Source organism: Lepus europaeus, chromosome 5, assembly GCF_033115175.1.
Source record: "Lepus europaeus isolate LE1 chromosome 5, mLepTim1.pri, whole genome shotgun sequence".
Taxonomy (NCBI): domain Eukaryota; kingdom Metazoa; phylum Chordata; class Mammalia; order Lagomorpha; family Leporidae; genus Lepus; species Lepus europaeus.
Genome location: NC_084831.1, coordinates 11,150,496 through 11,174,830, shown reverse-complemented (window position 1 = coordinate 11,174,830; position 24,335 = coordinate 11,150,496). Strand labels below are relative to the sequence as shown.

At 64.0% G+C, this 24,335-nt stretch overlaps 1 protein-coding gene and 1 long non-coding RNA gene across 2 annotated transcripts; both read left to right on the top strand.

The window, feature by feature from the left end:
- The first annotated feature begins 2,062 nt into the window (after positions 1 to 2,062).
- LOC133760571 (uncharacterized) lies at positions 2,063 to 5,033 on the top strand. Its single transcript, XR_009865994.1, has 3 exons — positions 2,063 to 2,312; positions 4,180 to 4,261; positions 4,560 to 5,033. It is a non-coding gene; the product is annotated as an uncharacterized LOC133760571 (long non-coding RNA).
- A 6,945-nt stretch (positions 5,034 to 11,978) lies between these two features.
- On the top strand, positions 11,979 to 23,956 carry ARHGEF19 (Rho guanine nucleotide exchange factor 19). The gene is made up of 16 exons (XM_062190496.1): positions 11,979 to 12,097; positions 13,050 to 13,490; positions 13,771 to 14,055; positions 14,233 to 14,341; positions 14,415 to 14,491; positions 14,741 to 15,003; positions 15,396 to 15,556; positions 15,660 to 15,812; positions 16,013 to 16,142; positions 16,257 to 16,331; positions 17,363 to 17,452; positions 17,858 to 18,018; positions 20,823 to 20,981; positions 21,343 to 21,422; positions 22,743 to 22,847; positions 23,216 to 23,956. Exons 2-16 carry the CDS (start codon positions 13,076 to 13,078, stop codon positions 23,371 to 23,373), a joined length of 2,421 nt encoding a protein of 806 aa, XP_062046480.1. The 5' UTR covers positions 11,979 to 12,097; positions 13,050 to 13,075; the 3' UTR covers positions 23,374 to 23,956.
- The last annotated feature ends 379 nt before the right edge of the window (positions 23,957 to 24,335 follow it).

The window sequence follows — 24,335 nt, the reverse complement described above, 5'->3', positions numbered from 1 at the left end:
CTCTCTCTCTCTCTCTTTGCCTCTGCTTCTCTGTAACTCTTTCACATAAATAAATCTTAAAAAAAAAAAAAAAAAGAGGAAGAAGAAGAAGTTGTTGGAGAAGAAGTAGAAAAGGAGGGAGTGGTGTGGGACCCAAGAACTTGAGCTGCAAACCTGCTGCCCCCCAGGCCACGCTCACAGGAAGCTGGGTGGGAAACCGCAGCATCTGGAGCCCAGGCCTCGCACAGGAACTGGGCCCCGGTGTCAGGTCACTGCCGCAGCGCGGCTCTGCGCCTCCGGTTTTCATCAGGAAAGAAGGGTGCGTCTGGGAAGCAAAGGGGCGGGGCTGATGCGCAGGGGGTGCAAGGAGGGCGAGGGGGAACGAGTGCACCTGGGCCGCTCAGGGAGTTCCCAGGAGCTCGGCTGTCGCCTCTGCAGAATGGAGGTGGCGCCGTGTGACGTGTTCAGCACAGTGCCGCGCACCGAGGCCCAGCGAATGCCGCCTCGTCCGTCACCTGATTCCCACAGTCGTGGCCATGGACCTGAAGACAGGGCCTCCCTCGTCACACTCTCGATTTCCTGCCTGGGGTGCATGGGCGCTTGGGCTCCTCGCTGGGCTCAGCAAGGCTCCTGGCACCTGCTACTGCTTCCCAGTGCCCTCACCTCACCCTCGTGTTTGTTGTGCCAGGCCAGGGACAAGGACCTGGATGACAAGGACCTGGATGACAAGGACCTAGATGTCCCAGGCAGCGTGCTCTGCAGAGAATACCACGGTCAGTGGGATTGGGTCAGGCAGGACTCCTGCCCCTGCTTCCTCCCTGTGGATTCCTGCGTCTGTCTTGTCCCTTTCTTGCAATGGGCAGTTCCTCCTTTGAGCTAACTCTAATCCCCCTTGCTACAGTGCAGTTTTTTTCTTTAATTTTGGCCATAGTGAGACTGAAGAACCCAGACCCTGCTCTCCGCCCAGGATGGAAGCGGGACAGGTTGGCACCGACCGTCCCTCACTGCCCCCTCCCCGCCGCCAAGGGACAGACTTGGTGCTCCTGTGGCCGGCTCTGGTCCTGGAGGCCAAGAAGGGACTCTGCTAACTAGCTCTGTGACCTGCGCAAGCAACTTCACACCTCATTTGTAAGATGGGCTGACAGTAGGGCCTGCCCGTAGAGGGGCTGTGATGACTGCGCATAGCCAATGAGCCCAAGGCCTAAGACGCTCAGCCCCGGGCTGGACACGTGGGAGACTGGCATTCGAGGGGCAAGACCAGTCGCTAAACGTGGCCGGCCCACTCGGCAGATCAGAATGATGGCTCCGTTTGGATTTCAAACCAGGAAGCGCCTTTGATGCAACAAGAGCGCACCTCGCGGGCCAGATGGCAAGCGGAGGGGCTTGTAGGGTCGGACCCACCTCGAGACCTGCAGGACCGCGTAGCCCAGCTGGGCGCCGAGCCGCACGTGCGGTTAGCCAGGCTGAGCGCGCCTGGCAACCCTGCGAGTCTGCCCGCGCCGCTACAGGTGAAAGGGGGGAGACATTCAAGGTGAGCCCTGGGGCGGGGTCTCCGCAGGAGCTGAGCACCCAGCCCTGGACCCCCAGGCCGGGCCCCACCCGGGCTCGGACGGCTCCCTAGAGCTGCCGCAGCGCCTGCGCGAGCCCTCAGCACCGGCACGCGCCCAGCCGCCGCCTGCCTTCCACGCCCGCGCGCTCCTAGGCCGGCGGGGCGGGGCGGGGTCCCGGAGCAGTGGGGCGGGGGCAGCAGCTGCGGGGGGCGGAGCGACAATGGCCGACGTGGCCCAGCCAAGGTCCACAGGCTCCTCCTCGGCGTGCCAGAGGCCGCCCGGCCCTGCTCCCCGGCCTCAGATGGCCCGCCCGGCTGGAAGCCGCCCCAGCTCAGCTTTGTGGGCAGGTGGGCTCCCAGCATTAACATCTGGCTAGCCCCCTGACCCCGTTCCCAGGTAAAAGACTCAGGACCGCTGTTGTGTGATCTCCACCCACATCTCCAATCGCAGTGGAGAGATGACTGGGGGGAGTTCCAGGGGGCTAAAGGGAGTGGAGCTGACCCCGGGACTCCTCCCTAGCAGGTGGCAGAGAGCCTGGGGACCTTGGTTCTGCCAAGGGTCCATTTGGATATTTATAACATCGTCTCCCAGGCGTACAAAATGACCAGCTTACAAGTTAGCCTGCTATGGATATATTGGCCTGTGGTTGCCTTGGCAGCACCAGTCCCGGTGGTTTCGCCGGCCTCATACATCCTGCCTCCAGCATGGTCCTCACCCTTCACTGGGAAGCAGAGACGCGGAGATGGGCGTCACCTGCCTGCCCGTCGAGGGAGCCTGCAGGAGGTAGGGATGTCCCAGGCTCAGCCTGAGAGCCTGGCACGGCTGGCACACCAAGAAGAGGACTGTCACACCGGCCCTGGGCCCATGGAGCCGCCTGGGTGCAGGTGCCTGGTGCGGATCTCGGACCTCGCCAGCTGCTATGTTCATGTGGCCTTGCGGTGGGTGCTGGCACAGATACCAGCTCCGGGTCCCGTAGGAGAGTGTTTGGGGGACAGGTCAGCCAGCGCCTTTGCCTGGCTGGGTGAGTCTGGCTCTGCACGTGAGGGCTGGCGGCTGGCCTTGCGTCCAGAGGTGGGGGTGGGTGATGCATGGGCTGCCCCTCACCCTTCAGCCTTCCCCGGGCCTGGCCGCTGCCCCCGCCCTCATGGGCACCCTGGTCTTTAACTCTGGCTCTGTTACCGTGGGCACCGACAACCACGGTGAGTCAGCTTCCTGGTTGAGGATCAGCTCTCCCAGGGTGGCCCCCTCTTGTCGCAGGGAAGTCTGTGCTGGTGGGGATGGCTTCCTCCTGCGCCCACTCTGTGCCGCGTGGAGTCTTTCAGAGACCTGCCCCGCGGCCACGGTGAGCCAGGGAAGAGGGCAAGGGAACAAGTGGGTGTTTGCACCTGGCCTGTGGCTGACTGCTGGGTGAGGCCATGCTGGCCATGCTGGTCTGGCTGCACCCTGCAGCTGTGGCCTCCGACCATCCGGGGACCCTGGCTTCTTCCCGGCCACGGCCTGCCGGGAGCCCTGGAAGCAGGAAGCGCCACTTTGGCCACTGAAACTGCAGCAACTCCAGGTCCAGGTGATGCCAATGCCCAGCTCAGCCCTGCAGGCCCACAGCTCCACTTCCCAGAGTTGTCAGCGGCCACAAAGCATGCTGGGAAGGGCTGACTTTGGAGTCCAATGTCGCATGATCCAAACCTGGCTTCTCCCCATGCTTTTCCTGGGCCACTTGTACCCTGCCCTGGTGTGGGGATGATTCGGGGCTCGGGGAGGTGAGGCATGGGGAGGGTTGAGGGGTCCAGCTGCGCCTCAGAGACACCTGCCTGGGACAAGGAAGAAGGGGGAAGCATGTCACACTCACACCCCCACGCGTGCTCCATCCAACATCAAACCAGTGAGCCCAGGGGCCGCGCTGTGTGTAGTAGGTTAAGCCTCCGCCTGCGGCCCCGTGTAAGGAAAGGCCACCACAAAACACAGAAAACACCGGAGGAAGGGAGTGGCTTATTGTCAGGTGGGGGAAACCCGACAGGTGGCCTCCCGTGCAGCCTGCCCCAGGAGAACAGGTCTTCCGTAGCCTTGCAGAAGTAAGGAAGTGGAGTAGCGAACCCTGTGTGTTGGGGGAGAGGGGGTGGTGGAGCTGACGCTTGTGGTTGGGCCATTTGGTCACCTGACTTCTAGTAACCAGGCTGAGCTTAGGATGCAAGCTTATTGTCCAAGATGGCGACGGGGCCAGAGCCCAACATGGCTTCTGGAGTTTAGATGGCACCACAGATAAGACAACATTTTACTAACAACTGGCATCTCATATGGGCGCTGGTTCGTGTCCCGGCTGCTCCTCTTCAGATCCAGCTCCCTGTTAATGCGCCTGGGAAAGCAGTGGAAGACGACCCAAGTACTTGGGGCCCTACACCTGCAGGGGTGACCTAGAAGAACCTCCTGACTCCTGGCTTCCGCCTTGCCCAGCCCTGGCCATTGTGGCCATCTGGGGAGTGAGCTGGTAGATGTAGGATCTCTCTCTCTGTCTCTCCCTCTGTCTCTGATTCTGACTTTCAAATAAACAAATTTTTTTGAAAGAGGTCTTCCTTGGCCAGAGTCTCCCTGTTCTACTCCCTGTTTTGATCTCATTGCTCTGTGTTCATGTTTGTTGTCTGTCTTCTGCCACTAGACTCTGAGCTCCATGGGAGCAGGGACCCTGTGTGATGTTGGCTGCTGGATCCCAGTGCCCAGAAGGTTCTCTGGCACATACAGTAAGTATATGTCGAACATCCAGCCATCCTCATGGAATCCGTCCACCAGGGTTACAGGAAAATAGAATCCATGCAAGGTCTTTCCACCCAGAGACTTTAATATTAGACATTGGTTAAACAAGTGTTGGAAGACCAAGAAATTGGGGAAGAGTGAGATGGCAAAGTCGGCGTCAGCGGTACCCACTGGAGAATCCAGGACAGGACTCATGGGACTCTAAGGAGTGGCCCTGCATGCTGTCCCCTCCCTGGACGGCCTTCTTGCCAACGTCCTCTTCCTTAGCACCGTTTTACCTTTTAGGTTTCAGCTAAAAAGTCCTTTCCTCAGGTTGGCCATCCCTGCAAAAGCCTTCCTCCCTTGGCCTGGCTCCCAGCTGCATCCGGGGGTTCCTCCGCTGGACGTCTGTCTCCCCAGGCTGTCTGCCGGTCCTGCCTGGGCACGGGCTTTGTCTAGTGCGTGCAGATCCAGGTGTACCACTGCACCTGGCGCACAGTCAGCTCACACTTGCTGCGCACAGCAGACCCGTGTGTCCACTCATCCACCCACCCGCCTACTGCCTGTCCATCCGCCCAGCCGACTGCCCGCCAACCGACCCCCTCGCGCCCTCTCTTAGGGAAAGGGAGATTTGTTGGCTTGTCCCACTCCTTCATCCATCTGTTGGCGTAGCCAGCCCTCTCTACCCATGTGTTGCTTGCTTTGCTGTCCGCCCACCCATTCAGCCACCCTCCATCCACTCACCCATACATCCGCCTGTCCATCCATTCATTAATCCGGTGCAAGGATCAATTAATTAAATTAATTAATTAATTAAACCAGCAAGGAACCAGACCTCATTGCTGGACTTCCGCAGCTCCCTGTGTAGGCAGGGAAAGCCCCTTGGCCCCTGCGACAGGAAGCTCACATCCGAAGTTTGCCGCCCTAGCCGAGCAGGTGGCCCAGGACCCAGGGACAGGCCTGAAAGCGCCCAGCGTCTCACCCCAAGCCAGCCCGCCCTTCTAGGCCCCAGCTCTGCCCATGGCCGGGGCTTTGAGCTGTTGCTCTAGGAGCCGGCCCACACTCTCAGCTCCGACAGCGCCCCCTGCTGGCCCACAGCTCTACACGGTGATGATTTTCCCCCAGCTGCAATACAGGAATGCGCCTGGGGCAATGGAGGGTGCAGCCACTGCTCCAGGCTCAGGCCCCACGTGGGCTTACCAAGGTTCCTCCCGCCCTCGGGCCATGCCCATCACTCTGCCCAGGCTGGCAACATTGCCAGCACCAGTAGCACTGAGCTCAGCCTGGTGCTGATCCTCATCTTGGGCCAGGTCTGCACTTTGCTGGCTGAGCAGCTCGCCGGATGGGGGGAGTGAAGGCAGAGGGCTGCAGGCCTGTTTCGCTGTCGGCTACCTGCATCTGAGTGCCCTCACGTGAGTGGCCAGGGCACATGGCTGGAGCAGGGCCTGATGGGTATGGGGGTGTAGGACTGATGGGCTGTGTCTGCGTCCCTGCCCCTCGTGGGGCTCTGGTCAGCTCTGCCCTTTCTCAGTCTGCACAGAGCCCAGCCTCTCCGTGAAGACGCCTTTGCCCTCACAGTCATTCTCCAGCTTGTCCATTTCTATTCCTCTCCCTTCCACGTGGCTTGCCCCAAAGGCAGGTGAGTGCCGGTTCCCCCCCCGGCTCGCCGGGCTGTTGCAGGGCTGTTTGTCTCTCACCCAGGTCTTGCTGTTGACCTTGAAGCTGGTTCATCATAGCCCTTGGCTAGAATTTTCTCCGCTGTCACGGGGCAGCTGTGAGGTGTCCGACCTTGGCTCGCTGGCCCAGACCTGACACCACCGCCCCTCGCTCCCCACAGCCAGGACTGTGGTTCCTGAGCCTGGGGGGGGAGCCCCTCCTGCTGCACACCCTGGGTTCAACGTGGGGACATAGGAGTCACTCAGCTGGGTCTTCCCTGGGAGCTGGGCCCCATGGAGGTGGCACTGTTGTGTGACCACTGTCACTGGGGGCAGTGGGAGGGGGCATCACCAGCGGAGACCACTCGCCAGCACAGCCACTTCATCTCCCTGGCCAATCGTGAGTCGAGCAGTGGAACATGGGGACAGGGGGCTCGGTGGGTGGGAGGGGCCAGTTAGTGGGGTCAGCGTCCACCGGAGGGAGGCCCCGAGGGTCGGGGTAGGGTGTGGAGGGTGGGCCCCAGGTTGGAGTTAGGCTGGCCTTGGCTCCAGAGAGGGAGGGCACACTGGGAGCAGAGGGAGGGCGGCCGCCCACGCCTTGCAGGTCTGTCTTTGCCGTGCCTCCCTGCTCGAGCCCCTGTTTGCGCAGCCGCTGGGTGGACACGGGACGGGGTGTCCACGTGCACGCGTGCCGGTGCCCGCCGCAGGACATCGGGGTCTGGCCGCTGCGCGGTTCCTCAACCGCAGCGTTCGTGCACACAGAGGGAGGGGGAGGGGACAGGGCGGTCAGACTGGGGAGGGGCTCGGGGGAGAGGTGGGGGCTGTCTAGCAGAGGCGAGGCGGGGCCTGTCTGGGAGGGGCGGAGCGTCGTGCCTGGGAGGGGTGGAGTCTACCTGGAGGGGCGGGGCCGAGCGGCGGGAGGGGCTGGGCCTGCCTGGGTGGGGAGGGGTGGGGGCTGTCTAGCAGAGGCGAGGCGGGGCCTGTCTGGGAGGGGCGGGGTCTCTGGGAGGGCAGGAAGCTGAGTGCCCGGCGCACAGATGGGCGGAGCCGGCTGGGGTACTGTGAAGAGGCGGGGGCAGATTCTGGGGCGGGGCTGAGAGGGAGCGCCCGGCCCGGAGCCGACCCCCGAGAGCCTCTCTGGACTCCGCCACCCGGGCACAAAGCCTCGGCCGGCGCAGGGGAGCCGACCCTCATCCGGAGGCCGCCGCTGGCTGCTGGCCTTGGTCTTCGCCGTCGAGGCGGGCCCAGCCGTCTGTCTCGGGCAGACCTGGTTGGGGTTCAGGCTCTGCCGCCGACCGGCCGTAAGTGGGGTGCATTGTACAAAAGGACCGACTGCACAGGGCCGTGGGGATGCCGCGTTTGCACAGCATCCCTAACACCGCAAGAGACCTGGAGAAGGGAGAGGAAGGGCCCCCCAGCTTTGCTGAAGACCCCCTGCCGCTAGCCCCGCCCCTAACAGGACCCCTGGTGTGTCTCGGGCAAATGACGAGCCCTGCGCGCTAGCGTTTCTTCAGCTGTAAAATGCGAGTAGAAATGATGTCCACGTCGTAGAGTTGTCGTGAGGGTTAAATCAATGAATACCCGGAGAACGCTCCGAGGAGCGCCGGGCACGCGGTAAACGCTCAGCCAATAAGATGGCCAAGGTGGGCCCCTTTCTACCAGCTCATCCCCTGACCTGTGCCCTTTCTGCCGGCCGCCCTGGCTACCGAGATGAAGCGCGAACGCTGCTCGGCCCCGCGGACGCGGGCAAGCAACCCGGCACCGCTGCTGTCGCTCAACCGGGGCCGCAGACCTGGCCACGCCTCCAGCGAACTAGCCACGCCCCGCGACCCGCCCTCAGGCCTTGGCTCTGCCTTCTCCGGCTCAGCCCTCGCTAGCCCCGCCCCCGGGTCGGCTCCGCCCAGAGAGGGGATTGGCCAGATTGCCTGTAGCTTCTGCCTGACCCCGCCCTTCACCGAGCCACGCCCACACGACGCCCCCTTATCCATGGGACTGACAGGCAGGACTGATCCGCAAAGCCAGCCTGCCTGGCCTGAGCCCTGCTCTTGGTCCACTGCAGCAGGGCTTGGCTATAACAGCCCCAGGCCTCGGAGCTGGGCTCTTCTCTGGAGACCCCTAGTCCATGTTCTCTGCCCCCTGTCTCTGTGCCCCAGCCTGCCCCCTCTCCGTGGCCACCTGATCCCCACTCACCCCGTGCAGTGATGGTGACCTGGGGGTGAAGTGGATGTGACAGAGCAGAGGGACCTAAATCACTCTGAACCTGAGACATCAGCTGTTGGCTAAGGGAACCAATCTGGGGGAATGTTGTTTGGGGTCTGGACCATGCGGCCCCCTGCCCTGTAGGCTCCTCAAGGCCTGTGGTGTAGGGACAACAATGAAGGGTTGGCTGGGTCCGCTGGGATACCCCCGCCCCTCTCCAGAAAGCCTGGCGAGGCAGTGCAGGATGGTGGTTAAAGACCCAGAGGGAGGGACTTTCAATACTAGTCCTGCCTCTTGTTTATGGGGCGCTTCTCTCATCCCTTAAATCCCAAGTTCATCACCCGGAAGGCGGGGACTTCCGAAATCCGGTGAGAAATTTAGGTGGGCTGGTGCTTGGGGTGGGCGTTGCGGTGTAGCTTTGGACGCCCTATCACAGCGTGGGTTCAAGTCCTGGCTACTCCACTTCTGATCCAGCGTCCTGCAAATGCATCTGGGAGGCAGGAGGTGATGGGTCAAGTGCTTGGGTCCCTGCAGCCACGAGGGAGACTCAGCTCCGGGCTGGTTGCCAGCATTCGGGAAGTGACCCAGCTGATGGAAAGATCTTCCTCTCTCTCTCTCTGCCTTTCAAGTAGATGAAAATAAACATTTTTAAAAACAAGGATAACAGCCATCGTCCATGCCTAGCAAAATGAAAACAGAGTTCACGTCTGCTTAAAGAATTTATATATATATATATATATATATATATATATATATATATATATATTTTATTTTATTTTTTGGAAAAAAAAAAAGCCAGGAGCCAGGTGCTTCTCCTGGTCTCCCATAGGGTGCAGGGCCCAAGCACTTGGGCCATTCTCCACTGCCCTCCCGGGCCACAGCAGAGAGCTGGCCTGGAAGAGGGGCAACCGGGACAGAATCCGGCACCCCAACCGGGACTAGAACCCGGTGTGCCAGCCTCGCAAGGTGGAGGATTAGCCTGTTGAGCCGCGGCGCCGGCCAAGAATTTACATTTTTAATCAGTTGGGTGATGTGCATCACTTCACTTCACCTGTGCATGCCTCACATGGAACAGGTAACAGCTTCAGCCTCCGGGGGTCCCCGTGGAGACTGAGTAAATGAATACAAGCATCAGCATTTGTGCACCCATTCATACTCATTCATACTCAGGGCCCCTTGGCTATCTGAATCAGTGTGGATCAGAGTCTGGGAGGGCTTCATGGTGGTGGAAGCCTCTGGAGATGGCCAGGTGACTCGTTCCAGGCAGCAGGAAAGGATGGGTCACTTGCGGGGAGTGGCCATGCTGCAGGGGCTGTCCAGGGTGGGGCCAGATGCCCCCTCACCAGCTTTCAGCCTGGACTTCTCTCCCGCCCCCAGAGCTGAGTGTTCCAGCGTTATAGATGGCGTACTGGGCTCAGAGAAGGTCCCTGAGGAATCCAAGGCTGGGGAGGTTCTTCGCGAAGCTCCCAGGAGGCTTCCTGGCCCCAGGAATGCCCTGAACGAGCCTCACTTTGGGGAGGCTTGGGAAGCGGGGTACCCTTTCTGCTGCTGGGGCAGAAGCAGGCACCCCCCTCAGGATGTCTGCCTGGGGTCCCTTCAAGCCTCTCTCGGTGGGCATAGGACTCCTATTGTTCCAGCCCCCTTCTTGTACCCCAGACTGGCCAAACCGGTTCTGGGGCAGGGGGCGGGGAGCAGGCACGTTGAGACAGCCGCCTGCCTCTCTGCAGGCTCCCTCCGCCTGCGCCTCCCCCTCCCCGCCCCACACAATACCCAGGAGCTGGCTTTGCCCGGCTCAGGGGCCATGCTGACATCGCCCCCTGAGGACCTGGCTGCAACCCCAGAGCCCCCAGGGTGGCCTGGAGCCCTGGACCGTGCCGGCAGCTGGACGGAGCTCCCTGGCTGAGGTAGGGCCCCACCTGGGTGCCAGTAGCCCATCCTCCTCCCGCCAGGCTTCCCCAGCCAGTCTTTTGTGGGGCCTGCCTAGCACCCGATCGAGCCTGGCCTCCTGGGGCTCTGGATCCTTTCCTGGCCATGGCCCCTACTCGGCCTTGTCCCTTAAGGGGCAGAGGGGCCCTGGCCAGGTCCTTGCTCCTCTGGGCAGCAGGGCAAGGGGCGTCAGGGAGGGGTAGGGAAAGCTGGATGTAGGCTGCGGGAGGTTCTTTCCCTGGGCCCGGGTAGTGTTCAGGGGCCCCCGGTGCCATGCCGGCCTTGCCAAGTGGGCTATGGTCGCCTGTGGGTAGCAGTGCCCGCGGGAGGGACCCTCCTTGGCCCCTGCCCATCCTTCTCAGCGTGCAGAGGCATGCCTGATGACACAGGTCTCTTGGAGGGGCAGCTGGGGCTGCTTCCCAGATGGGGGTCCCCGAGGCCCAGGGATGGGCTGCGACTTGCCGAGGGCTGCGCAGCTGCTCACTGTCACCAGCGGGCCATGAAGCCCGGGCAGGCACTTCCCCCTTTGCCTGCCAGACGGGAGTCCACATCCCGTGACCATGTCCTGGGCAGGTCACATCCCTGCTAGCTGGGTCCAGTCCTGTGCCTATACCACTCGGGTTTGTCTTGCTCGTTTCTGGACGAGCCGTCTGTAATAGGCACGCAGCTTGGCCCTTCCGCGATATTTGCACCACCAGCGCTGTGGTGGGGTGGACCCTGTCCCCGAAGGCCACGTCTCCCCAGTCATGTCTATGGCCCTTGGCCAGGCATGGACAGAGGCTGATCACCCCTCACCTCCCTGCTGGGGACCTGCCTCTGGCCTTGTCTCCCCTGAACGCCTTCCCACTCAGCTCTCTCCTTGGACTGCAGGTGCTCCTGCCCCAAGGGCTCGATGTTCTGCTTGTTTATCCCCGCACATGACCCACAGGGGGGTTCCCTTCTTGCCCTCTGAGGGCTTCCAAAACCCAGAGAGTATCTCCTAGAATAGCAGGTAGGAGGGGGCCTGTGGTCACACCTGTGTACTGCGGACTTCTCACTCCTGGAAAGAAACCTGGCCGGCGGGCAGAGGCCGCCTTCTCCTCCCACGTGCAACTGGCCCGCAGCGTGGGTTTCCTTCCCCGTCTGGGTGAGGGCCCAAGCCCCTCCCCTGTCTGCACCAGGACTGGTGGAAGAGGGGCAAAGCACCCACTGTGTGCTGGGTGCTCCTGGGGTGAGATGAACTTGCTGTGACCATCCTATCTGCAAGTCAGGATTGCAGACATTGCTTAGTTGGGACAGGGGCTAACGGTAGAAGACCCCCTAGGAGCAGCCAGCCCTGGCTCCTGTGTTCCCCGGAGAAGGAAATAGTTAGGGGCTGTACAGAAGAGAGGGGCTTGGCCAGGGTAGTGCAGGGGGTCTTTGGGTATTTTAGCCATGCAGCAGGTAGCCATGACCTCCTCCGAGAAGCCTTCCTGGAATACCCAGGTCGAGTTGAGCCCTGCACCCCACTCTGATGCTTCCCCTGGCTCGACTCTTGCCAATCTGCCTTGTAACTGCTTTCGTTTCTGGCTCTCCCACCAGACTGGCAAGCCCGCGGGCCATGCAGTGTTTGTCCATCTGTCTCCCCGGGTTTGCTGCCTCCGAGCGACTGCCCTGTCTGAAATGCTCCGCGCTGTTTCTGTCTGTCTCTGGGTCCCTGAAGGGCTCGGCATCCTGTGGTTTTCTGGTTTTGGGCGTTTTAGGGTGGCGGCTTCTGAGTTGCCGGCTCCGGGGTCCCTGCTTCTCCCGTTCTCTCTCGGGGTCTATCTCCTGGGTCTCCCGGCCCTGCCAGGCTGGGCACTGCCCCTTCGGCCCCAGGGAGCCCCTGGGGGGTCCTTGCTGCCCGGCCTGCCCGCTCCCAGGCCAGCTCTGCTAGGCCCCCGCCCAGCCCGCTGCCTGTTCCCTCCCTCCCTGCTGCTTGCCTCACCACAGGGTTTGATGAATCAAACTCTTTGTCTGGGTGGGATCTCCCCCAGCCAGCTGGGCAGAGAGGGCTTCCCCTGCCGGAGCAGCCGACACCAGCAGCAGCAGGCCTTGGCTGGAGAGGTGAGGGGCAGGAGGTGGCCCCCCGGGAGGGGGCCTAGTGGCCTGGGGATCACCAGAGCCGTTGGGAGGCTCTGGCAGACTCCCCAGGGATGGTTTCCTGCCCAGAAAGAACCCGTTCAACCTGAGCCGATCCAGGGGCTGGGAGCTGGCGGGGTGGGGGAGAAACCCCTTTCTCACCCGAAGCGTGGGGGGCAGGGCACCTCCCTCCCCTTCTCTGGGAGTGCCCAGTCCGATGGGGGTGGTGGCCCGCCTGCCTGCTTGTGGCCGTCCCAGCCAGCCTGGCATGGGTGTGGGCACCACTCAGCCAGAAGGCCGCGGCGCTGGGCAGGGGAAGGGGGCCTGTGTGTTGGTCTCTGTGTCCTAGTGTGTGCATGAAATGGAAGGACAGCGTGAGACGGCCGGGGTGCGTGTGTAAATCTCCCATGGGTCAGTGTGTGTTTGTGAGAAGGTGTGTGAGTGTGTGCGGCTGTGTGAAAAAGCGCAACGTCTGTGTGTCTCTACGACCGTGGACATGAATGTGTACGTGTCTGCGCTTGGGAGGGAATGCGCGTGGATGCGTCCGTGGTGTGACAACCTGTATGTGTTGTGTGTGTGTGTGTGTGTGTGTGTGACGATGACAGGGTTGTTAAAAGCGTAGATTGGGAAGCTGGTGTGCCCGAGTGAGACGCGTGGCTCCACTACTTACCAAACAGCAACCTCTCTGGGCCTTAACCTTCCGCACCTACAACCAAACGGGGCTAAAACCAGCCTAGCTCCAGGGTGGCGATGAGGATCCAGTGGGAGGGCACTCACCTGTCATTCAGGAGGTGCCCAGTAAATATCAGCGCTGGCTGAGTATTCAGGCGTGAGTGTTTGCACAGAGGCGTGTCCGCGTGTGTCCACGCGCGCCTGCCCGGGCCTCCAGCATGCGCTGGTTTTACCGTCTTGGGATCTGACGCCTTCTTCCCCGCAGGCGCAGGTGGGTGGCAGCGCAAAGGAATGGACTGTGGGCCACCTGCTTCCCTCCAGCCCCACCTGGTCGGACCGCCTGGCACTGCCCGCCGCCCGGTAGCCGTGTGCCAGCAGGAGAGCCTGTCCTTCGTGGAGCTGCCCACCCTGCAGCCCCCGAGCCCCGTGTGCCTGAACCTCTTCCCCGTCACTCCCGAGGAGCTGCCGGCTCCTGGCAGCCGCTGGTCCCTGGGGACCCCCGCCCCACTCCAAGGGCTGGTATGGCCAGCATCCCCCAGGAGCCCGGACACCGAAATCTCCACCGGCCGGGGGGTCCGGCCCAGCAGGGCTGGCAGCTGGCCGCACTGTCCTGGTGCCCAGCCCCCCGCTCTGGAGGGACCCTGGAGTCCCCAGCACGCACAGCCACAGCGCAGAGCCAGCCACGGCTCGGAGAAGAAATCAGCCTGTGAGTCACCCTTGAGGGGTGGATGGTGGGGGCTGCGTGGATCTTTCTGAACCCCTTAGGTCCCAGAACGCCCCCCCCCAATCTGGACAAGTGGTAGGGCTCAGGGAAGGTCCGGGCTTGTCCACTGCTGCCAGGCCCTCTGCGGTCTCTGCCCCTCATGGGGATGCGCTGCCCTGGGGACCAGGTCTCTATGGAAACATGCACCTCTCTCTCAGGCCTCAGGGGCTCAGACCACAGGGCAGCAGCAGGGAGGGCTGACCGCTCCCCCTCGCCCCTGCAGGGCGCAAGATGCGGGTGTACCAGCGGGAAGAGGCCATCCGCGGCCCAGAGGCCCAGGCGGTCTTCCTGGAGGCCAGCCAGCCCGTGCAGGAGCAGGCCCTGAACTCAGAGGCGCCCAGGCCGCTGGAGCTGTCTGGGTCCCCCCGAGTGGGCCTCGAAGGGCCTGAGAGGAGGCGCTTCTCTGCCTCGGAGCTGATGACGCGGCTGCACTCCTCGCTGCGCCTGGGGCGCAACTCAGCCGCCAGGGCGCTGGCCCCGGGGACGGGCGCTGGAGCAGCCCAGGAAGGTACGGCCAGCTCCCCGGGGACCCTGGGACCACCCACAGCCGGCCGCGGGGTGGGGCGCGGCCCACTCTCGGGGCACCCGAGGCCGGGTGCCGGTCAGCTGGGGCGTGGTCCACTCTCCGGGCACCCGGCGTCAGCTGGGGTGTGGGCCACGCCCCCTCAGCCCTCGCCCTCTCCAGGGGGAGCACCAGGAAGGGAGTCCCGGAGTGCAGAGACCAAGATGGACCGGGTGTCGCTGCCAGCCCCCGTGGACCCAAGTGAGAACCACGGCGGCTGGCGCGAGCCGAGGTACCACCTGCCGCCGGGGGGTCGGGTCGGAGGCGGGGCCGGTGCAGAAGGGCCCTGACACTCTCTCTCCTAGGCTGGACTCGCAGGAAGAGCTGCGTTCGGGCTGCAGCAGCGCCAGCGAGCGGCGCCAGTCACGGTTCCTCCTCAGCTGTACGTGGGAGGGGGTCCCCGGGGAAGGGGCTGGGGGGCAGGGGTCGCGTGGGGAGGAGTATTTAGCACAGGGGCCAGGACTCAGCTGGGGCCCAGTTAATGCGTACGGCATGAATGAATGAATTCCCTGCGCCGATCCGCACCGCGGCCAGGGAGGCGGGCTCCTGGGGGCACCGGGCAGGAGCCGGGCGGGGTCGGCGGGCCCCCGCGGCCCTGCCCACGGTGCTCCCCGCCCCTCTGCCCGCCCAGCCGTCCTCTACCAGGAATACAGCGACGTGGCCAGCGCGCGCGAGCTGCGGCGGCAGCAGCGCGAGGAGGAGGGCCCGGGGGACGAGGCGGAGGGCGCGGAGGAGGGGCCCGGGCCGCCGCGGGCCAACCTCTCCCCGAGCAGCTCGTTCCGGGCGCAGCGCTCGGCGCGGGGCTCCACCTTCTCGCTGTGGCAGGACATCCCCGACGTGCGCGGCAGCGGCGTCCTGTCCACGCTGAGCCTGCGCGACTGCAAACTGCAGGAGGTGCGCGCTGGGCCGGCGGCTGCACGTGGGGGCGGGCCCGGGGTGCGTGGTCCCTCCAGTGGACCACTAGAGTCGGGGCCAGCGGGACGGCAGTCGCGGGGAGCGGGAGTGCCCGGACCGAACGGCGGCGCGGGCTGGAAGCCAGGACAAGAACGCTGGCGCCGGAGCGAGCCGGGGGCCTAGGAGACGGGGCGGGGCGGACGCGTGGTGGGGGCGGGGCTCGCGGAGGAGGATGCCCAGTGGGCGGGGCTGGGGCGGAGTCAAGGACTCCACTTGGCTGGGCTGGCCGACTGGGCGAAGCATCGGGGGCGGGCCGCGTCCCAGGGGGCGGCGCTCCGGGGGTCCCGGGTGGGCTAGCGCAGCCGACTCAGCCCGCGCCCGCCCTTCCTCAGGCCAAGTTTGAGCTGATCACGTCCGAGGCTTCGTACATCCACAGCCTGTCGGTGGCCGTGGGCCACTTCTTGGGCTCGACCGAGCTGAACGAGTGTCTGGGGGCGCAGGACAAGCAGTGGCTGTTTTCCAAACTGCCCGAGGTCAGGAGCACCAGCGAGAGGTGAGGGAGAGCGGTCTGGCCCGGCGCGGGGCGGGATGGAGCCCGTGCTTCCCTGGGCTGCAGCCCTGCGGTCTCGGGCCCTGACCGCTCGCCGGCCCGTCAGGTTCCTGCAGGACCTAGAGCAGCGGCTGGAGGCCGACGTCCTGCGCTTCAGCGTGTGCGACGTGGTGTTGCAGCACAGCCCCGCTTTCCGCCGCGTCTACCTGCCTTACGTCACCAACCAGGCCTACCAGGAGCGCACCTACCAGCGCCTGCTGTAGGGCTGGGGCTCCGAGCGGGGAGGGGGAGGGGCAGGTGCAGAGGACTGGGTGAGGCCGGGGGACCCTGGGAGGGGTGGGGTCAGGAGGAGAGGAGACGGGGGCAAGGGAGGGTGTGCTGAGAAGGTTCCTGAGGCCCTGAGGGGGTGCTCAAGGCCCCAGATGGGTTCAGGACCCCAGAGGCGTCATCACTTTGCAGCCTGGAGAACCCCAAATTCCCTGGCATCTTGGCTCGCCTGGAGGAGTCCCCCGTGTGCCAGCGGCTGCCCCTCACCTCCTTCCTCATCCTGCCCTTCCAGAGGATCACCCGCCTCAAGATGCTGGTGGAGGTACCGGGTTGGGGAACCAGGCAGGCAGGGCGGGGAGATGCTGCCACGTCCCGGCTCCGTGGGGGCGGGGGAGGACCCAGCCTGCCTCGCTGAGCCGACCCCCCCCCCCCCCAGAACATCCTGAAACGGACGGCACAGGGCTCCGAAGACGAGCGCATGGCCACCAAGGCCTTCAGTGCACTCAAGGAGGTGAGCGGGGCAGAGCCTTCCTGGACCCCCAGGGACCCCTAGCAGAGCCGCTCTGGCTGTCGGCCACTGTCAGCCAGGAGTCCGAGGCTGGGCTCTGGGCGCGGGGCGGGGGGCTGCCTGTGACCCACCTCCCAGCTGTCGGCGGAGGGTCCGAGGCTGGGCGCGGCGGGGGGCTGCCTGTGACCCACCCCCCAGCTGTCGGCGGAGGGTCTCAGGCTGGGCTCTGGGCGCGGGGCGGGGGGCTGCCTGTGACCCACCCCCCAGCTGTCGGCGGAGGGTCTCAGGCTGGGCTCTGGGTGCGGGGCGGGGGGCTGCCTGTGACCCACCCCCCAGCTGTCGGCGGAGGGTCCGAGGCTGGGCTCTGGGCGCAGGGTGGGGGGCTGCCTGTGACCCCCCCCCCCCAGCTGTCGGCGGAGGGTCCGAGGCTGGGCTCTGGGCGCAGGGTGGGGGGCTGCCTGTGACCCACCCCCCAGCTGTCGGCGGAGGGTCCGAGGCTGGGCTCTGGGCGCGGGGTGGGGGGCTGCCTGTGACCCACCCCCCAGCTGTCGGCGGAGGGTCTCAGGCTGGGCTCTGGGCGCAGGGCGGGGGGCTGCCTGTGACCCACCCCCCAGCTGTCGGCGGAGGGTCCGAGGCTGGGCTCTGGGCGCGGGGCCGGGGGCTGCCTGTGACCCACCCCCCAGCTGTCGGCGGAGGGTCCGAGGCCGGGCTCTGGGCGCAGGGCGGGGGGGCTGCCTGTGATCCACCCCCCAGCTGTCGGCGGAGGGTCTCAGGCTGGGCTCTGGGCGCGGGGGCTGCCTGTGACCCACCCCCCAGCTGTTGGCGGAGGGTCCGAGGCCGGGCTCTGGGCGCAGGGCGGGGGGGCTGCCTGTGATCCACCCCCCAGCTGTTGGCGGAGGGTCCGAGGCCGGGCTCTGGGCGCAGGGCGGGGGGGCTGCCTGTGATCCACCCCCCAGCTGTTGGCGGAGGGTCCGAGGCTGGGCTCTGGGCGCGGGGCGGGGGCTGCCTGTGACCCCCCCCCCCGGGCTCCCCAGCTGGTGCAGGAGTGCAACGCGAGTGTGCAGTCCATGAAGCGGACGGAGGAACTCATCCACCTGAGCAAGAAGATCCACTTTGAGGGCAAGGTGTGTGCGCGCCGCGGGCAAGGGCGGGCAAGGTGTGTGCGCACCGCGGGCAAGGTGTGTGCGCGCCGCGGGCAAGGGCGGGCAAGGTGTGTGCGCACCGCGGGCAAGGGCGGGCAAGGTGTGTGCGCACCGCGGGCAAGGTGTGTGCGCGCCGCGGGCAAGGGCGGGCAAGGTGTGTGCGCGCCGCGGGCAAGGGCGGGCAAGGTGTGTGCGCGCCGCGGGCAAGGGCGGGCAAGGTGTGTGCGCGCCGCGGGCAAGGGCGGGCAAGGGCGGCCTGTTCCCGCCTTCCCCTGGGAGCCAGTTCACAGCACCCAGACCCCCCGCCCCATTATCCCCCATCCTGCGCTCTCTGCGGGGTGCCCGGGCCTGACCCGGGCTCTCTGCTTGCCCACTCTGTCCATCCAGATCTTCCCGCTGATCTCTCAGGCCCGCTGGCTGGTCCGGCACGGGGAGCTGGTGGAGCTGGCACCCCTGCCCGCGGCGCCGCCTGCCAAGCTGAAGCTGTCGAGCAAGGCCGTCTACCTGCACCTCTTCAACGACTGCCTGCTGCTCTCCCGCAGGAAGGAGTGAGTCCGGACGGGGCGGGGGCGGCTCGGAGCTGGACTCTCCACCACTGGGCTCCTGTACCGTCCGTCCCTGGCCTGGGCGTGAGGCAGGCCCATCTTCCAGCCAGGGCCGGCCTGAGCGCAGAGAACTTGAAGCTGCCCCGAGCTTCAGGCAGTGAGAGCGGGATTCAGAGCACAGCCCTGGGGTGCCAGCCTCCCATGGGGATTATGCCCTTTGACCCTCCCCACCCCGCCCTGGGAAGTAGGCGCCCCTGCTCTTCTCTGACCGGGAGCTGCAGAGTGGAGGAGTCGGCGGGAGGCCAGGCAGGGCTGTCTGCGGCGGAAGGCCAGGCTCTCAGCTGCTGCGCTGCCCTGTCTTCCCCGGGGGCCACACGTCTGAAGGTGGGGTTGGGTGGCCGGGGGTGCTCCGGACTGAGCTGTCCATTTGGGGAACTCACCGGCCCTCAGTGCCAAGCTGTCTGCCAGGCCCATAAATATGAGTTCACAGGGGCTCTCAGACCAGTGAGAATACATCCTGATGATCATGTTGTCAAGAAGAAAAATTGGGGGGGGCACCCATTGTGGAGCAGCAGGTTGAGCTGCCACCTGTGATGCAGGCATCCCACATCAGAGTGCTGGTTCAAGTCCCCGCTGCTCCACTTCCAATGCAGCTCCCTGCTAATGCACCTGGGAGAACACTGGAAGATGACCCAAGAACTTGGGCCCCTGCCTTCCACATACGAGGCTCAGATGGAGTTCCAGGCTTATGACTCTGGCTGTTGTGGCCATTTGGGGTGGGAACCAGCAGATGGAAGATCTCTCTCTCTCTCTCTCTCTCTCTCTCTCTCTCTGTCACTCTACTTTTCAAATAAATATTTTTTTTAAAGTGAGTGATAAGTAGTAGGAAAAAAAAAAAGATTAAAAAACAGCTTTTTGTTCAAGAAGCAGAGAGAGAGAACAGACACAAAGAGCTCCCATATGCTGGTTCACGCTCCAGTTGCCTGCAGTGGCCAGGACCGAGCTAAGCCAAAGCCAGGAGCTGGGAACTCCATCCAGGTCTCTGACGTGAGTGGCAGAGACCCAACTACTTGAGCCATCACCTCTGCCTTCCGGAATCTGCACGGGCAGGAAACTGGAATCAGGAGCTGCAGCCAGGAATCCAGCCGAAGCCCTCTGTCGTGGGAACGGGCATCTTAGCCTCTGGGCCAAAGGCTTGCTCCGTTGTCAGGTTTCAGTGGGAGTGTGAACGGTGGTAGACCCTGGTGTGGGGTAAGAATCAGAAAAACCTCGCAGAGGAAGGGACACCAGAGCTGGGTGTTGAAGGCTGAGTAGGAGTTTTCCAGGTAGAGGAGACTTTGGCAGTGGGGATACCACAGCGGGGCATAAGAGCAGAGTGTTTGGGCCCTGGTGACACCTGGTTCTGCTGGGTTTGTGGAGAAGAGCTGGAGAGGGAAGCTGTGATGTTGGATGCTGTACTCCAGAGCTTGAACTTGGCCTGAGGGCAGCAGGGAGCAGGCGTGACCTTTTCCTCCTGGCCGCTTTGGAGGGTGGACTGCAGGGAGAGGGACCAGAAGCTCTTGCAACTGCCCAGGTGGCTGCTCCAAAGGTGGCTGGGCGTTCAGATGCGTAGAGATGAGGGGAGCTGGGGAGGCCTGGGCGCTTCCGTGCACAGGTGTTTCCTGAGCCCAGGAGACAGTGTCAGAGTGACAGTGAGCAGAGTGCAGGCCCTGGGGGACAGCAGCCACTGAGGGCCAAGGCAGCCTCCGTGGAGCTTCTCTGGTCAGGGAATCAGGTGCCACACAGAGGGGCTCGCCCTCCCTTCCTTCCTCTCTTCCTTCCTCTCTTCCTTCCTCCCTTTTTAAATTAACTTATTTGGAAGGCAGAGTTACAGAGATGTAGAGAGAGAGAGGTCTTCCAGCCGTTGGTTCACTCCCCAGATGGCTGCAATGGCCGGCGCTGAGCTGACCGAAACCCAGGAGCCAGGAGCTTCTTCCAGGTCTTCCACATGGGTGTAGGGGCCCAAGCACCTGGGGCATCTTCCACTGCTTTCCCAGGCCGTAGCAACCAGGACTTCAGCTGGCGCCCGTATGGGATGCCGGTGCCGCAGGCGGCAGCTTTACCTGCCGTGCCTCAACACCAGCTCCTATTTATTTATTTCTTAAAGATTAATTTGTTGGGGCCAGCATCGTGGTGCAGTGGGCTAGGTCACCACCTGCGAGGCCAGCATCCCAAAGGAGCATGAGCTGGACTCCTGGCTGCTCCACTTCCCACCCAGCTCCCTAGGAGCAGAGGATGGGCCAGTACTTGGACCCCTGCCACCCATTTATCTATTTGAAAGACAGAGAGACGGAATGAGAAATCGAGAGAGGGGCGAGAGAAATCTTTTATCCCCTGGTTCACTCCCCAAACGCCTACAACAGCCAGGACTGGTCCAGCCCAAAACCAGGAGACAGGAACTCCATCCGGGTGTCCCACGTGGGTGACGGGAATCCTAGTTGAGCCGTCACCTGCTGCTTCCCAGAAGCCTTTGCAAGAAGCTGGATCAGAAGCAGAGGCGCAGGGACTGGAAGGGGCGCTCTGATGTGAGAGGCCGGTGTTCCAATGCCCCCCGCCCCGACTCTTTAGAACAGGAGCTTGGGTGCGGGGGGTGGGGAGAAGGCACCCCTGATTCCTTGCGTGGACCTGGCTGGCTGCCGTGGAGGCTGTCTTCTGCTTGGGCAGGTTTCCCTGGGGAGGCTGCTTCTCCCCACTCCCGGTCAGAGCTCGCCTGGTCCCACTGGCGGGCGCCGGGAGGCCCGGCTGATGGCCCTCCCCCCACTTCCCAGGCTGGGGAAGTTCGCCGTGTTTGTCCACGCCAGGATGGCTGAGCTGCAGGTGAGAGACCTGAGCCTGAAGCTGCAGAGCATCCCGGGCCACGTGTTCCTCCTCCAGCTCCTCCACGGGCAGCACGCCAAGCACCAGTTCCTGCTGAGGGCCCGCACGGAGTGAGTGGGCCAGGGCCTGGGGAGAGAGGACGCCCCAAGATGGGCACAGGTCCAGGGGTGCTGGCGGCATCTCTGAGCTAGCCCCCCGAGCGCCCAGAGATTCCTGGATGTGGGCGGGCGGGAGGTGGCTGCAGGTGGTACCAAGGCGCTGGCCTGTGCCCCTCCTTCTCCGATAGGATGTGGCACCAGCAGGGGTGGGCAGAGCTGCCATGGGGTGCTGAGGGTGGGCCCTGGCTGGGGCCGACATGACTGGGGTCTGGGTCTGGCCCGCATGCCTGGTTCTCCCAGCCCTGGTTTCGGCACCCTACTCTGGGCAACTGCACTTCGCATGGTGTGACAGCCCAGCCTGTCCCTGTCCTAGGAGCGAGAAGCAACGGTGGATCTCGGCTTTGTGCCCCTCCAACCCCCAAGAGGACAAGGAGGTCATCAGCGAGGGACAAGGTAGCAGCCCACACCCCCAAGCCCCGCCCCCAGACCTCCCTGCTCTCCCTGCTCCGATCCCGGGTGCTGCATTGCTGGCGGGGGCCGGGGGCAGGGGTGGGGGTGAGGGCAAGGTCCCCTGGCCCAGTCCGTGGCTCTGAGGAGCGCAGAAGTGGGCAGGACTGACACAGGACGGGTCGGTCCCATGTGCATGGCCCCGTGCCCCTGGTTAGGAACCAGGCTTCGGGATGTGCTGCAGTGGCCCGAGTTCGCCCAGCTCTGAGTGGCAGGAGTGGGCGTGGAGGTCAGCCTGCATCTCCTGGCGTCCCTGGCAGAGGACAGGACCAGAGGGGCCAGGGTGTGAGCTGCTGGCGGTGACGGCAGCCGGGGGAGGGATCTGCTCAAAGCCTTCTCTGGGTGGGAGATGAGGCTGGTGAGCCAGCGCCAATCCTAAACCCAGAGGACCTTGGGTGGGGGGCAGCAGGGAGCTACTGAAGGTTCTGGGCAGAACTCCGTCTGGGTCTCCCACGTGGGTGGCAGGGACCCAAGCACTTGAGGCTGGAATTAGAAGCAGAGCCCGGATGCGAACCCAGCGACTGGGACACAGGGTGTGCATCTCCCAACTGGGGTCTTATCCACTGTGCCGACTGCCTGCCGCTCAGAGGGTTTCATTTTACTTTATCTTATTTTTAATGCTTTTGGAAGATTTACTTATTTATTTGAAAGAGTTACAGAGAGAGGGAAAGAGAGAGAAAGCTTCCATCTGCAGGTTCACTCCCCAGATGGCTGTGATGGTCTGGGCTGGGCCAGGCTGAAGCCAGGAGCTCCATCCGGGTCTCCCACGTGGGTGGCAGGGGTCCTAGCACTTGAGCCATCTTCCACTGCCTTTCCAAGCATATTAGCGGGGAGTGGGATCGGAAGTGGAGCAGCTGGGATTTGAACCTGTGTTCATATGGCATGCTGGCGACGCAGGTGGCGGCTTAACCCCACTGGGCTGCAACGCCAGGCCCCCAGGGGATTTTAGACCGGATCCTGGTGTGGCTTGGGCCCCAGGTCAGAAGGAGGGAGGGGGGAGCACCAGGACAGCGTTAGGGTGCATAGCGGAGGGGCTGGGGGCATTGCACGGAGCCAAGTGTCGGACTGAACACCTGGGTGCACAGGCAAGGCAGTCCCGGAAGCCAGGAGGGGACTTGTGCTGAGCCGGGGTGGGCAAGGGGTGCCCGCAGCCTGGGAGGGGCAGAGGAAAAACAGCAGCCGTGGCCGCCCTCCCCCTGCCGCCCTCCCCGCCCGCCCCTGCCCGTGCTGCAGTGGGCTGTCCCTGAGCCTCCCTCGGCCTGGCAGACCGCCCGCAGGTTCAGTGTGTCAGGACCTACAAGGCGTTGCAGCCAGATGAGCTGACCCTGGAGAAGACTGACATCCTGGCCGTGAGGACCCGGACCAGTGACGGTGAGAGGGACCTCCCAGGAAGGCCTCCCAGGGGGCTCGGGTGGGCAGAGGTTGCTAGAGGGCGGGAACATCACAGGGGGACGGTCTGAAACATGTTGATCACACCAGCATGCGGGAATCAGGTTAGACAAGAGGAGGAACTTCCTTGTAAAGACACAGGAGAGATGGGGGGGAGTGGGACTACCCCTCTCTGGGGATGTCAGGAAAAACCGGTTGAAGAGTCCTTCCTGGAGCGGGGAGATGCCGGGGCAGTGACACCTGGGCCCCAGGGTGGGGACGCTGGCACAGGGCTGAGTCACGGCCTCCCGGGCCTGGCCCTGTGCCCCCTCTGGTGCCACTGATGCTGCTCCCGGCCGGTGTGTCCCCAGGCTGGCTGCAGGGGGTCCGCCTGGCGGACGGCGAGAAGGGGTGGGTGCCCCAGGCCTACGTGGAGGAGATCAGCAGTCTCAGCGCGCGCCTGCGAAACCTGCGCGAGAATAAGCGGCTCACGAGTGCCAGCCGCAGCCTGGGCGAGCCCCCCGTGTGACGCCGCCGCCCCGGCCCCCAGGCTGCGGCGGCTCTGCCCGGCCTTCTGTTCTGTGTCCCCGGCACGGAGGGCACAGGCAGGACGTGGGAGCCGGGGCCCTCCCGAGGGTCTCCCCGTCGCCATGAACCTCGGAGTCCACGCCTCGAGGCCCAGGGCAGTTCCTTTGGGGACCACCACAGGTGACCGCGGCCGGGTGCCAAGCACGGGGGCCGCTCCCAGCAGCCTGGCCGGGGCGCACTGTTGGTACAGACGGGCTGGGGCCCTCCAGGGTCTTCACCACGGCTCTTGAGCACCTGAGTAGGAGCCATGCCCATGATTTGTCCATCCGTGGACTCCCATGATGCCTTTGCTCGGAGTCCGGAGCCCCAGGCGCTGCCCTGGCCCTGGCCCCAGCCAGACCAGGAGGGTCCCCGCCCTGCCTCCCGGAGCGGTCTGTCTTTCTCCAGAATTCACTTCCTAACCCCGGCGGGGGGCAACCGGGGGGCAACCGGGGGCCCGAGGGGCTGCGCCAGTCCCCTCGCTTTCAAGTGTCACGTTCAAATGGCTGGATATTAAAGAGGTGTCATTAGCTCTTGTGTTTGGCTCCTGCGACTTCTGTGACAGAGGACCGCGGGCTGGGTGACTCCAAACAGCAGAACCCGGGTGGGCGACCGGCGCACGAGTTAAGATGCCGCTTGGGAGGCTTACAGCCCGCATCGGGGGCCAGTTCGCGTCCCAGTGGCTCTGTTTCTTTTTTTCTTTTTCTTTTCTTTCTTTTTTAAAGATGTTATTTATTTATTTGAGAGGCAGAGTTACAGACAATGAGAGAGAGAGAGAGAGAGAGAGGTCTTCCATCTGCTGGTTCACTCCCCAAATGGCTGCAATGGCCGGAGCTGCGCCTATCTGAAGCCAGGAGCCAGGAGCTTCTTCCAGGTCTTTCACACAGGTGCAGGGGCCCAAGGACTTGGACCGTCTTCTATGCT

What these genes read in the sequence shown, in the direction of transcription:
- ARHGEF19 (XM_062190496.1), top strand. Translation starts at nt 13,076, where the DNA reads ATGGACTGTGGGCCACCTGCTTCCCTCCAGCCCCACCTGGTCGGACCG. An exon ending in GCGACTGCAAACTGCAGGAG is followed by an intron (nt 15,004 to 15,395) that starts GTGCGCGCTGGG and finishes GCCCTTCCTCAG; the next exon opens with GCCAAGTTTGAGCTGATCAC. An exon ending in CCTTCAGTGCACTCAAGGAG is followed by an intron (nt 16,332 to 17,362) that starts GTGAGCGGGGCA and finishes CGGGCTCCCCAG; the next exon opens with CTGGTGCAGGAGTGCAACGC.